The sequence below is a fragment of the Ceratotherium simum genome, chromosome 3 (assembly GCF_057802395.1).
Source record: "Ceratotherium simum simum isolate JZ-2026a chromosome 3, ASM5780239v1, whole genome shotgun sequence".
NCBI lineage: Eukaryota > Metazoa > Chordata > Mammalia > Perissodactyla > Rhinocerotidae > Ceratotherium > Ceratotherium simum.
This window is the reverse complement of record NC_141902.1, coordinates 65,104,027-65,117,332: the sequence shown is the minus strand read 5'-3', so window position 1 is coordinate 65,117,332 and position 13,306 is coordinate 65,104,027. Positions and strand designations below refer to the sequence as shown.

Here is a 13,306-nt window from a genome sequence, read left to right as displayed (position 1 = left end):
TAGTAAAGGGGTTGCTTTTAATTTGAAGATATTTGAAAATCATGCATTCCCAAGTGACTCCCATTTATTACTGTTGTTTTCTTCACGGAGATGCTGTGGGCAATGGGTACGGCCTTTTGTTATTCTCATGGTCCGTCTGTCCTGCAGCCTCTGCTCTTTACCTCACTTACGCTGGCTGCACACAGTCATTCCTCAAACATTCCCCAAAGGCCTGCTGCATGCTGGCATTGCACTGTGCTCAGGGGGTTCAGGGATGGAGGAGGCAGTCCCCGATGTCCTGGAGCGCCTGGAGATGGACAGTTAGAGCATACCGCACAGTGTGATCAGTGTGCCATGAGTGCCTGCAGCAGGGACCCCTCACTAGGCTGGGGGAGGGCCGAGGGAAGGCTCCCCTCCTGGAGAAAGTCACATTTGGACTAAGGATGAGTTTGGTTTGGAATCCATTCAAAGGCATGGTTATGGGATCCAGGCAAGATCAGAGTCCTATGCAGTTGGTAAGGCTCAGCTTCCTTTTCTCCAGGAGCCCTTCTGTGACTCTGTCACTCTATGGGATCTAGGTATCCTCTGAGCTCCTGCAGCTCTGACAACTTGAATCACACTCTCCAGTGCCTGAGTGACAGGCTCCCTGCCTCTGAAACCACAGGCCAAGCTCCTTCTCCTCCTCAGGCTCCTGTTTTATCCCTGCTCCTCCAGGCTGGAGTGTTCCTTAGAGCAGACTGCATGCCCTTCTCGTCCCTGTGGCCCAGTGGGCTCATGGGCTTCAGGGCTCCAGCTCTCTCAGGGCTCAAAGGTTTGACTTGTACATGCCTCGCCTTAAGGGCCTCTCTTACACAAAGCACTTACACCAAGTAAGGAACAGAGAGATGGAAGAGGTGGATGGAATCTACCACATAAAAATTAAACACAAGTACAGGAACAATACCAGACAAAACTAAAAGGCAAATGACAAACTGGGGAAAATATTTGCAAAAATGATAAAAGTAAGGATTAATATTCTCAATAAAGAATTTATACAAATCAAGAAGAAAAACATGAAGATCTTTATAGACAATTCACAGATGAATTCCAATGGTTAATATATATTTAGAAAAAACTGTTCTACCAGTAAGCAGAAATAGAAATGAAAGCAATATATTTTCACCTATCAAATTTGCAAAGATGAGATAAAGATAATATCATTCTAGGGCTTGGATGTAGGGAATGGGCACCCTCATATCGTGCTGATGGCCATGTTAACTGGTATAGCATCTGGAAAGCATTCTGGAAGTGGGTCTAAAGAGTCTGAGAAATGTTCATTCTCAATCCACTGATTTCACTTCTGAGACTATCCCAGGAATGGACAGTGACATGGGAAATTTCTCATGAGATCATGTTAAGCAACAAAAGTAGGGCGTACAAATTATGTGATATATAATCCCACTCATAAATTATATATTTGTGCATAAATATTTTCTTTGAGTGATTTTTGTGGGATTTTTTTTCTTATGGGTGATTTTGATCATCATATTTTATATGTTTTATGTTTCTCATTTTCTATAATGAGCATAAAAAAATGAAGAGGGAACAACAACAACAAAAACCTCTGTGAAATGTGAAACAATGGAACCAAATAAACCCAGAAATTAATGTTGGGAGTCAAAGGGTCAAATCACTGGCACAACCTGTCACTTTGCAAGATTCAGGAAATATATGTTGATGTGTGTACCAAAACCCTCCATTAGGTTGAGGACAGAGGTCACCAGGCCACATGGCTGTGGCTGGGCTGATTTAGTGGGTGAGGGTATCTGGCTCTGGGTGACACTGGGTACAGCCTGTCCCTTGGTTGGTCTCAGTTTCCTAATTGGTACGGTGGGAGGGGGTCAGACTAGTAATCTCTGAGGATCCTGGGAGATCTTGGCTGAGTCGGTAACTTGGTTCTTTTTTTTTTTTTAATTATTTATTTTTATTTTTTCCCCCCAAAGCCCCAGTAGATAGTTGTATGTCATAGCTGCACATCCTTCTAGTTGCTGTATGTGGGACGTGGCCTCAGCATGGCCGGAAAAGTGGTGTGTCGGTGCGCGCCCGGGATCCGAACCCAGGCCGCCAGCAGCAGCGTGCGAGCACTTAACTGCTAAGCCACAGGGCCGGCCCCGGTAACTCGGTTCTTGAAGGAGAGAACTTCGACTTGCCCTAGTCACACAGCTGAGAGTGACCGAGCACCGGGATTTGCAGGCTCCAGGTTCTAGCTCCTTATCTGCTAAGATACCAGTGCACAGGACCTTGCTACCTATTTGGGACTACTGCACTGTCCTGTCTTGGCTCTGCTTTTTGGCCAACCTCTCGTCCTGTCAGCCCCTGGGCCCGCTCAGCTGGGGGCTAATTTGACTGCTCAGGCTTTATTGATTCCTAGCCTGTCTGCCCTGGAGGGGCAGGAAATGGGAAACCTCATGCTTTGGAGCTGTTTAGTGGAGGCGTGAATAGAAGAACTAGAAGGACTTACAACTAGGATATACAACCATTTGGGATCCCCTACTTGCCCAGGCCGTTTGGGATTCTCACTTGCCCAGAGAGAGGGTGTCTCCTCCCTCCTGGGCCCTCTCTCTGGGACATTCCCCCCAGCCTCCTTGCGGGGAAAGATTCACACTGAGCTAACATCTGTTGCCAATCTTCCTCTTTTTTTTTCCCCCCTCACCAAAGCCCCAGTGTTGTATATCCTAGTTGTAAGTTCTTCTATGTGAGCCACTGCCACAGCATGGCAACTGACAGATAGGTGGTGTGGTTGCGCGACTGGGAAAATGAACCCGAACTGCTGAAGTGGTGAGAGTGCCGAGCTTTAACCACTAGGCCATCAGGGCTGGCTCTCTCTGGGACATTTTTGAGATGGTTTGGCTCTCAGGGCCAAGCTGCCCTGATGGTCCAAAGGTGATTGAGGCCGCTTCCTGTTGTGGGACAGCCTCTCCCCTCTCAGCCCACACTCACCTGTGGGCTGACTGGAGTCCACTCCCACACCATCAACTGCATTAGCTCTCAGCTTTGATAAGGCCTCCTGTGTTCAGTGACCTTTCCGAGAACCTGACAGTTTATGGTACTGCTGCCCGGGCACCTCAGAAAATTTTGCTTTCAGTCGTGAGCAAGTCTCAGAGTCCTACCTCCCATGTGCCTTCTCAAGGGTGGTGCTGGAGGCCTAACTCCCCCTGGCCTAACAGCTGCCTGGTGTTGGGGATGAGGTAGATTGATTTTCTTTCCGGCCCAGGCATAAACTGAGCTTCAGGCTTCCAAGAAAGACGGTGTGTGAGACTCCCTCCTCCGTCAGCTGCCCCAGAACCCCTGCCTGAGCTGCTGCCTCCAGACTGTGACATCTTCAGCCTCACCCTGAATGTCAGGGCCAGTCTTGAGTGGGGGCAGAGGTAGCTGCCCTGAGCATGGTGGAGCCGGTAGGGAAAGGTGTCCCCATGAAACCTCCCTTCCTAATGTAGGCCTGTTTCTCCTTAGCAACCAACAGATGCGTGGAAAGACGGCCTCTCCGAAGAGCCCTGTGTCCTGCACAGAGAAACTAGACAGGGTTCAGGCACCCCTGGACTCCGGGTGAGGCCCCCCTCCTGGTCAGCTATACATACAGATTGTGGGTAGGAAGCCCCCAGGATGTGACCTGTTAGAAAGGGGACCTTGAGGCTGAGTTAAGGTGTTAGGTCTGGCATAGGCTGCCCAGGGCCTCTTCCTCCCACTCCCAGGCCTGTCCCAGTGCACTGGGACCTAGCAGAGTCCAGGCTTCTCCGGTTACCAGCCTCCTCCCTGCCCACCTGTCCTCAAGCAAACCTGGCCTGGGCAAAGGTTTGCATTTCAGCACCACCCCTCTCCCCCAGCCTTAGTACATCCATCAGGTCAGGTGAGTCTGCTGAGCTCCTCACTGCAGAGCTCGGCGGGGAGAAGGCCGCAAGGCGGGCAGTCCTGCTGGGATCATGGCCCATGGCCAGGCCCCGGAGCTGTGAGTCAGACACCTCCATCTCACCTACTCCTCAAACTGGTCCCCATCCCTGTGCTTTATGCTCATTTATTCTTGGGTCTGCTCTTCTGCTTACCCCTTGGCCAGAGAAATGGGAGAGGGTTTTTGACACCCAGGGGTGGGGACTCCTAAGCATATCTTGGAGATTGAGGCTCATCTTGGGTGGCCACTGCTCACACCTGTCTGGGGAGGGCTCTCAGTGACCCCTCCCTGCAGCCAGGAATGCCCTTCCCCAGGGTCGAGCTATGTGCTTACTGTGCTTATCACTTGGCTGTGGCCACTAGAGAAGGGCCCTAGTCTCCAATCTCTGCCCTAAGCTTCTGGCTTGAAGCCAGGGCAGAATTGGCACTGAGGATGCGTGGGCAGGTCTTGAGGGTTCCTTGTCCCTGGAATGGAATGTCTCCTTTGCAGTCTGCACTGGCCCGAAGGCTTGAAGGGTGAAGAGATAAAGAAGTTCAGCCGAGATGCGGTAAGTATGTGGAGGCTGACTTCTCCCTGTCCACCAAGGGAGGGGCCCTAGGCTGCCTGAATTCAGTGACTGTTGGCTCCTTGGCCACCAGGCCTGTCACCAGGAAACCTGAGTGGGTGTCCTCTCCTGGGTGGGAGTGGTGCGTTCCCCTCCAGTCATAGGCTGCCTGTCAGGACCCAGCATCACCAGGAGACAAGCTGTGCTTGGAACTCAGCCCTCCACGCCCACTGACTGCTTACTGGCTGCTTCATGCTAAGTCCCTGGGGGGGCCTCTGTGGCATTATTTCCTGGTGGCTAGAGCAGGGCCCCTTTGGTGGACTGATCTCCCAGGACTTCTCAGACCCAGCCCGTGTGTTTGCAGACATTACTGAGTAAATACAACCAGCAATACCACAAGCTGTTTAAGGACATCCCCTTGGAGGAGGTGGTTCTCAAAGGTGAGCCGTCTCCCTGGTGTGGCTGGACAGGCGCCTATAGTGCCCGAGGCCCAAGTCCTCTCCTCTGGAGCCTCCAAAGCACAATTTAGATAGGGGAACTGGCTGCCCTTTGGATGTGCTTCATCTTTTTTTCTTCAAAAGTATGAGAAGGCTGGGCTGGTTTGGGATATGAAATTTAATTTATGAAGGTTTTCTTGAGGAAATGTCAGGGCTTCCAAATCTAATTTTTGTTCTGCTCTTATCAATGACTATTCTCAGGCCTCTCACTGAGCATGTGGGAGCATTTGCACAATCAAGGCCCTCTCTCCAGGGCAGGGCGGGGCAGGGCAAGGGGTTCTGCCTAAGGGAGTGAGAGTCCAGGCTTGGGGGACCCTTTGGGGCATGGTTTGAGAAAGAGGAAACATCTGGCAGTTTGGTAGGGTGGGGTGGGGGCAGTCAGGATTCTCAGGAAAGGACTCTTGGGGTGCTGGGGGAATGGGTTGTTTGGGGCCTGGGATTGGGAAGGAGGATTCTGAGGAAGACAGTCCTTGAGGCTGGACTCTGGACTCCTAAGTGTGAGGACCCAGGCCCTGGGGCTTTCCTGCTGACCTTGCTCATGGTGGTCTTCTTTCCTGTGACTTCCCAGTGTGCTCCTGTGCCCTCCAGAGGGACCTCCTCCTCCAGGGCCGGCTCTACATCTCCCCCAACTGGCTCTGCTTCCATGCCAACCTATTTGGCAAGGATATCAAGGTAGTAATGAGTGGTAAGGGCTGCCATAGCCCAGTGAGGCCCCAGGCCAGGGAAGACACAACCCCCTGCCCTGCACACACACCTTAGGTCATGCCTGTCTCTCTGCGTGCTGGTGAAGCCTCTCACTGGTTGGATGAGCAGCTGTGAGGCATCCCATCCGGTGTCCAGGGGAGTAACCCTGCCCCTTCCAAAACAGGGGTCCCAGTCTAGACGCTACATCTGGCCTGAGCTGGCCTGACCAGTTCACAGCCAGATTATTCTGCCTATGGGTACCTCTGAAATGCCTTCAGAATCAGAGTGGGATGTCACACTTAGGAGGGGCCATAAGTGTGGCCAGGAGGTAGCTCAGGGAACTCCATTACTAGAGTGTGGGATTAGGATGAGAGCCCAGAGTGGTGTGTGCTGCCAAAGCTGGGGTGGGGTGCTGGGGATAAGTGGAACGGAAGCCTACACGAGAAGGTGGAAGGTTCAGATACTCTCCCACATGGGGCCAGGCTTCTTCATGGTGTCCATGCTTGGCTTACTGCCAGCTGTGGCTGGGGCCCTATGCAGGAAGCAAAGGGACCATGTCCTTGGGGGTGAGTCTTGAGGGAAGCATGCTTTTCCCCTCTCAGGTGGTCATTCCCGTGGTCTCTGTGCAAATGATCAAAAAACACAAGATGGCGCGGCTCCTTCCCAATGGCCTGGCCATCACCACCAACACCAGCCAGAAGGTCAGTGAGTCTCTGGGCCAGCACTCCCTTGTCAGTCTCCCCAACCGAGCCCCAGGAACCCATAGCCTGACTCTGGCACACTCTCAAGTCTTTATCACCCTACCCCTGTCTGTTTTCTTTCCATGTCCTAGTATGTCTTTGTGTCACTGCTCTCCCGGGACAGTGTATATGACATGCTGAGGAGGGTGTGCACCCACCTACAGGTATGGAGCTCAGGGGCAGGAGCTGGGCTAGCGGGGACTGGGGTCTTGGGACAAGGCTGTTGGGGGGAGATTGGCCCATCTCTCCAGCACAGGGAGCAGGGGCAGGGAGAGGGGACTACAGGCTTAGGCTCAGTGTATCAGAGGCAGTCCTTGGACTATGTGTCTATGCTTGTGAGCATGTCTCTTTGAGGCCAGTGGGACCTTGTGTGTCCCCATGTATATGCCCTCACTCGTGCTTCCTCAGCATAAGAACAGACAGGAGCACATGGCTGCTTCTCAATATGCCTACAACTCTCTCTGGCCTGTGGTGCAGAAGGTGGGAGGGGCAGCAGCATGGGGGAGTACGTTGCCTTGGATTTGCCCTCTGCTCCAGAATTAACTAGAGGGCCCCCTGCAGACTCTGGGAGCTACGTTCCATCTGACCTAAAGTGGCTTATTTGGAGGGAAAGCTCTCTTGGAGAGGGCTAGCACCTCCCCATGCCTGACCTTGGCTGTTCCAGATAGACAAGTGACCCCTGTTCCCTTTTCTCCTCAGCCTTCCAGCAAGAAGAGTCTGAGTGTAAGAGAATTTCCAGAGGAACCTAAGTGCCAGTCTCTGGTGAGAGCTGAGGCTGAGAGCAAAAGCTGCTGCCCTGAGATCGCTGGTGGCTCTGAGGCTTCAGGGCCTCCCAGGCAGGGGCCTACAATGCAGAACTGGGGTGCCAGGCTCATGAGCCAATGGCCATGCTGGCCAGGGGGTCCCCTAGCCTGCCACACTCCATACCATGCAGAGTTACTAGGTCCTGGGGGCAGATTTGCTGAGTCTCTGAGCAGAACAGATGTCCAGTCCCTGGAATACTGCCTAGGTTGGATTCCACACCTGTATAGATGCAGAGTCAGTGACCCATCCTCTTTCCTTTAGCAGAGTCAGGATGCCTTCAAGAGGATAGAGCTATCCTTGGGGAATAACTCTAAAGGCTATCACTGTAGAACCCAGACAGACTCAGTTTAGATGTGCGAAGGTCCCAGCAGTTTGCTTTGCTGCGAGGGTTCTGGGTAGGCAGAGCTGAGTTTCTAGAGCAGGGATGGGGGGTGGAAATGACCCCAGGGTGTTTGAAGCCTCCTTCAGTGACTATTAAGCATTTAGCCAAGCATGCAGTATAATGCTGGGGATAGAAGGTGATGTTCCCATTTTTGTTGACGGGAACCCCGAGTGCCCCCTGCCAAAGTCAGTGACATGCTTAGCATTAGAGCCCAGATTTGAAGGAGTCATGACTTATTCCATCTAAGATACATTGTGCTGAGCTTTCTTGGGCTCAGCTGATCTGAGCAGGTATCGTGGTTGCCTCACATCTTAGATCCTACTGTGGTTCTACACTAGCAGTCTTCAAAGACATCATGTGTTCCCTGGAAGAGTGGTGACAGCAAGGGAGCAGATAGGAGAGACATGTGGTTGCTATGGCAATGATTTCCCCCTCCTGGGTAGCTGCTTCCATGCCTTGCTAGGTATCCATATTGGTAATATCTGGAAAAGCTTTGATAAACCTAGTGTGGGCCCCTTACGGCAAGTAAGATCCCAAGGGCCATGGTGAGACAGCTTCTCCTGCCTTCTCTGCAGGAAGTCCTCATCCCTGAGATGAAGTGGAGAAAAGTGTGCCCTGCATCTAGCTCCCTGTCCCTCCCAGACAATATCTCTTGTGTCCCTCGGGCATCTGTGGACTCCACAGACGGCTTCTTTCCCTCCAGGAAGCCTCCAGAGTCTGGTGAGTTCAAGGGGCTTGTCCATGGTAACTGCGTGCAAAGACCAGGCTTTCCCTCCTCCCACTTTTGTGAAAAGGGTTCATCACCCCAGCAGGGCTTCTGAGAGCTGCTGCTTTCTCCAAATCCATAAGGGAAAGCCAAGCAGCTTGAGAGAACACGGGGAGGTGGGCAGGCCCTGTGCTGGACTGGGGTCCTGCCTGCCCCAGGAAGATGCCTAACTGGTCTCCTATTGCAGAAAATGCTGTCTGTGAGGAGGAGAAGCTGGAGAAGGAGCCCAGGAGCGATGGGGATCTGAGGCTCTGGGATTATCTGCTCCTCAAGGTCGTCTTCGTGCTGTAGGTGACTATATTGGGGGAAGGGAGCAGACCAATCCAGGTGTCTGGGTGTTTGGAGCAGGGGCCTTGGTGTGTGGGGAGGTCACTGTCCAGAGCCAGGGGAAGGGTCTGAGTCAACTGCAACTCCTAGCTGGTGTCTGGAGGCCACGTGGCACACCTTCTGTAGCAAGACAAAATATCTCCAGTTTTTATTCTTACAAACCAGTAATTTAGGGTTAAGGCTGCACAATGGGGAGGGGCAGAATATGAAACTGTTGAAAAAGGAAAAGTTGCACAGGACTGAGGAGGGGGAGGGCTGGCAAAATTGGAGAGGGCCATCACATAGACTCGGAGAGAGCCAGGGCCTTCCTGCTGCTGCCCACCGTTAGGGCAGTTTCTGGAACCCCAGACTTGTCTGTAATTCTGCCTAAGGACCAGTAGAGTAGTGAGCATGGTGGGACGTTTTATGAACAGCCAGCCCCTGGCTTCCTTTCACCTAACCTCATTACCTTCCTCTGGCTCTGCTGGCTGGGTTTTTTTTGTGTGTGTGTGTGAGGAGATTGGCCCTGAGCTAACATCTGCGAATCCTCCTCTTTTTTCTGAGGAAGACTGGCCCTGGGCTACATCTTTCTCCACTTTATTTTTTTATTTTTTTTAAGATTTATTTTCCCCCCAAAGCCCCAGTAGATAGTTGTATGTCATAGCTGCACATTATTCTAGTTGCTGTATGTGGGACGTGACCTCAGCATGGCCAGAGAAGCGGTGCGTCGGTGCACGCCCGGGATCTGAACCCCGGGCTGCCAGCAGCGGAGCGCGCGCACTTAACCGCTAAGCCACGGGCCGGCCCTCTCTCTCCACTTTATATGGGACGCCACCACAGCATGGCTTGACAAGTGGTGCGTCGGTGTGCGCCCGGGATCTGAACTGGCGAACCCCGGGCCGCCACGGTGGAGTGCGCGCACTTAACCGCTTGCGCCACCAGGCCGGGCCCTGCTGGCTGGGTTTTGACTGTTAACCTCAGCAGTTGCTGGAGAAATGGGCCTACCGCCTTAGGGAGTAATCTTAGTGGCTTCCCAGTGGAGGCACAGGACCAAGGTGGCTGGTCAAAGGGAAGATGGGCTCAGCTGAAGAACCCAGAACTCCTGCCAGGCTTCGAGGACACCTCCATGCGGATGAGTCTCAGGACCCTCCGTGGCCTCTGGGAAGAAAGACGCCCAGGCCTGAACATAGCTGCAGGGCAAAGGGTTCTTTAATTCCTCCAATTGCAGGAGTAGCTTAGTCCTTACTCCTATTATTGATGAGCCTCTAAAAATACCCTTTTTCTTTTATTTATTTATTTATTTATTTATTTATTAAGATTTTATTTATTCATTTTTCCCCCCCAAAGCCCCAGTAGATAGTTGTATGTCATAGGTTCGCATCCTTCTAGTTGCTGTACGTGGGACTCGGCCTCGAGTTGGACGGAGAAGTGGTGCCTTGGGGCGTGCCCGGGATCCGAACCCGGGCCGCCAGCATCAGAGCGCGCGCACTTAACCGCTAAGCCACGGAGCCGGCCCCCCTTTTTCTAGAAGAGAGGCTCAACTCCTTCTTGCCCCATCTTTCTCCAGGATCTGCTTCTTGGTCATGTCCTCATCCTATCTGGCATTCCGTATCTCCCAGCTGGAGCAGCAGTTATGCTCACTGAATTGGGATGGCCCAACCCCTCGGCACAGGTGATCCCCTTTCTCTTCCTAATGCCTCTGGAATTGAGGGTTAAGGACAGGAGCCAAAACCTACGGCCAGGCTGCTTGTTACTCTGGCTGGACTTGGCCCTGCCCTTAAGCTGGCTTGATGGCCCTAACCAAGGTTGGGCAGAGTGTGCAGGTTACACAGATCCCACTGTGACTCACTCTGTTTTTTTTTTTGTGTGTGTGTGAGGAAGATCAGCCCTGAGCTAACATCCATGCTAATCCTCCTCTTTTTGCTGAGGAAGACTGGCCCTGAGCTAACATCCGTGCCCATCTTCCTCCACTTTATGTGGGACACCGCCACAGCATGGCCTGACATGCGGTGTGTTGGTGCGTGCTTGGGACCCAAACCCGGGCTGCCAGCAGCAGAGCGCGCGCACTTAACCACTACACCACAGGGCCGGCCCCGTGACTCACTCTTATGCGGGTAGAAAGGGTTCACTGACCTGCCTGCCTGCCTTCTAGGCCTTTTCTCTGATCTGGGCATGTCTCTTGTGTGCAGGTAACAGCTACTTGGCCTTTGTCCCCACTCGTCCAAGAAGAATGCTCTGGGTGCTGAGGTTCCACCTACGATCCCCTTGGTTTATGCTGCTGCTGCTGTGCTGAGACTGAGTATGAAGGAAAATATTCCAGATCCCTCTTCCTCCCCACAACTCTTCTCCCTCCTTGAATGAGTGATCTGAAGTACTCGTTTACAAAGCTCCTGTAATTTTGGGACTCAGACAAAAAGCCAGATTTTTGGAAACAGCTGCGGAATTCTGTATACTAAGCTTCAGCAACCACTTAAATGAAAAAAAAAATTAACTTGTTCCTCGGAAACAGTTCTGGCACACAGGCAGAGCGATAGGGGCCACCCCAAGGGACAAAGGCCATGATTGGATACCTGGAATGTGGCTCTCTGTGACATGGCTCACTCCAGTGGTGGGACAGGGCCAGAACCCAAACCACCAGTGTGGGCTCTGCTCTCTCCCAACATACTCTCTCCCACTACTCTGCCAGCTCTCATTGGAGCCTCTGAGAGTCCTTGTTCTGGGGCCCAAAGGCTTCTCTGCAGGGAGCCAGGCCTCTATCAGGCCTAGGGCAGACTGGAGGGAGGTTGGGGCAGGCTATGTACGAAGAGAGGAGGGCTTGTGGCCAGGATTCCAGCAAGAGAGGAATGTTCATGCTCTGTGCTGAGGCTTTGTTCTGGCCCCTCACGAGGAGGCTGGCTGAATCTGGGAGGACACTACCCACAGCAGGGGACAGTGGCAGGGTCTATGAAGGAGAACAGAGGTGGTCCAGCATTCTGTGTCCTCAGCTGTCCCTGGTGAGATAGGTGGAGGAGGGCCTTTGATCACTATGGTCACAGACCTGGTAGTAGATCGTCTCCTGGTGTGCTCAAACATTTCCAAGGTGCCCCAGGTGGGAAGTAGGGGATGGGAAGGGTGGTGGCTTTAATTTGAGATCTTGCTCTGTACTCCCTGCCTGACTGCCTGGATCTCAGGCAGGGCCAACAGCAGCCTGCTGGAGAGGCTTGGCGAGGCAGCTGGGTATGACTGTGTTGGACCACCACAGGGCAGAGCTTACTCATGTCACCTGCAGTTAGTGTGTTGCAGGCTGTGGAGGAGGGTCTTCCACTCTATGGGCTCTGTTCTCCATGAGTAAGGTAGAGGTGTCCAAGGTGGGCCTGGTATAGTGCAGGGACCAGGCCAAGGAGGTCTGTCTGATACCTTTGGGGACAAGAGTGGGATGAGAAGAGTGGACATAGCTTTGACTTACAGATTCCTCCTTCTCTGTCAAGGCCTTCTCTATTCTAAAAAGCTTCTCTGTGCCTCAGAACTCTGGCTTGCTCTCTCTGGGACTCCTATCTGCTAAGATAGTGCCTTTGGAAGTTCTGGAAGGGCCTTAGTGAGGAGGCCAGATATCAGGGAAAGTCACTGCTGATGGGGTGGGTGGTGTCAGAAATAGCTGCTGTTTTTCCCTCTTCAGACACCTGAGAGGTTAATTGGGGAGAAATCCAGGTGGAAATTGATTTTAGAGTTGCGATTGTCTGTCCTGTTTATGACAAAGCCAAATGACGATCGGAGGGACTGACAGTAGGTGATAACTCCCTATGCTCAGACTGGAGGTCTCTTCATCCTCTCCTCATCCCAGGTTCTAGGATTAAGCTTGGGCCTGGCCTTGTGGGTTGCTTGCACCAAATCTGTATGTCTCAGGTGAAATTCATTGTTCCATTCTCCTCACAGTGCCACACTGGATGAATGCCCATGCTGTTTTTGGAACAAGCCCCCTTCATCACTCCTTTCCATGATATTTTCAGGGAAATAATCCTGCTTGCCCCAGTGGCTCCCCTCCCTGCTCCTTGCTGAAGGGCAAGGAGAACAGGTCCATTTTCTGAGCCTTGCTAGGTTGAGCCAGAGGCCGTGAGAGGTGCCAAGTCATGGATGGCTGTGCCAAGATGCTGGTGAACCTAGTCTCCAGCCATGCCCCAGGCTCAGAAAGGGCAAGAGGCATGCTATAGGGCCTGTATGGAGGCCCTCTTGGGGGCCAGGCTTTGAGCAGGATGACTGTGCCTGTCCCTCTGGAGGGCCCTCTCTTTCTCTCTTTTGTCCTCCAGCCTGGTCCTCTGGGGCCAGTGTACCCTCTATTGTTCTCATTTATAAACTGTGTGTATTTATACAGACCTGCTTGCATTGGCTGATGCTCCTCTAATTCCCTGAGAGTCTGGTTCAACTATCCTTGGGTTGTTCCACTATGGCATTAGCCTTTGAAAATATTTTTAAATAAAAAATTTGATTTTTCTAGTGTCCTGTGGTATGGAAAGTTCGTTTTTTATCTTTTGACTACTCACTAAAGGTACTCTTACATATTTGGCACCAAGGAGACTGATGGAACCCAAGTCATTCCCAGAATTCCAAGTACTCTGCAAATTTCACAGGACTTTAGCTGAGCTGACTCATACTTCAGGCATATGAGGAAGGGTGAGGATGGCCACGGCAAACCACCGCAGTCT

The 13,306-nt window shown here is 52.3% G+C and overlaps 1 protein-coding gene across 3 annotated transcripts in view; it reads left to right on the top strand.

The window, feature by feature from the left end:
- The window catches only part of GRAMD2A (GRAM domain containing 2A), a 36,125-nt gene extending 23,027 nt beyond the window's left edge, over nucleotides 1-13,098 (top strand). For 2 of the 3 annotated variants that reach the window (XM_087428643.1, XM_087428640.1), the window contains exons 2-12: nucleotides 3,472-3,564; nucleotides 4,394-4,451; nucleotides 4,813-4,888; nucleotides 5,514-5,617; nucleotides 6,232-6,330; nucleotides 6,462-6,533; nucleotides 7,069-7,131; nucleotides 8,131-8,275; nucleotides 8,509-8,608; nucleotides 10,195-10,299; nucleotides 10,817-13,098. In XM_087428643.1, the coding sequence (XP_087284769.1) occupies nucleotides 3,472-3,564; nucleotides 4,394-4,451; nucleotides 4,813-4,888; nucleotides 5,514-5,617; nucleotides 6,232-6,330; nucleotides 6,462-6,533; nucleotides 7,069-7,131; nucleotides 8,131-8,275; nucleotides 8,509-8,608; nucleotides 10,195-10,299; nucleotides 10,817-10,820 (919 nt within the window). In that variant the 3' untranslated portion in view covers nucleotides 10,821-13,098. Of the gene's footprint in view, nucleotides 1-3,471; nucleotides 3,565-4,393; nucleotides 4,452-4,812; nucleotides 4,889-5,513; nucleotides 5,618-6,231; nucleotides 6,331-6,461; nucleotides 6,534-7,068; nucleotides 7,132-8,130; nucleotides 8,276-8,508; nucleotides 8,609-10,194; nucleotides 10,304-10,816 lie in introns of those variants that run through there. The other variant, XM_087428641.1, reaches the window with a different exon arrangement.
- Nucleotides 13,099-13,306: the final 208 nt, after the last annotated feature.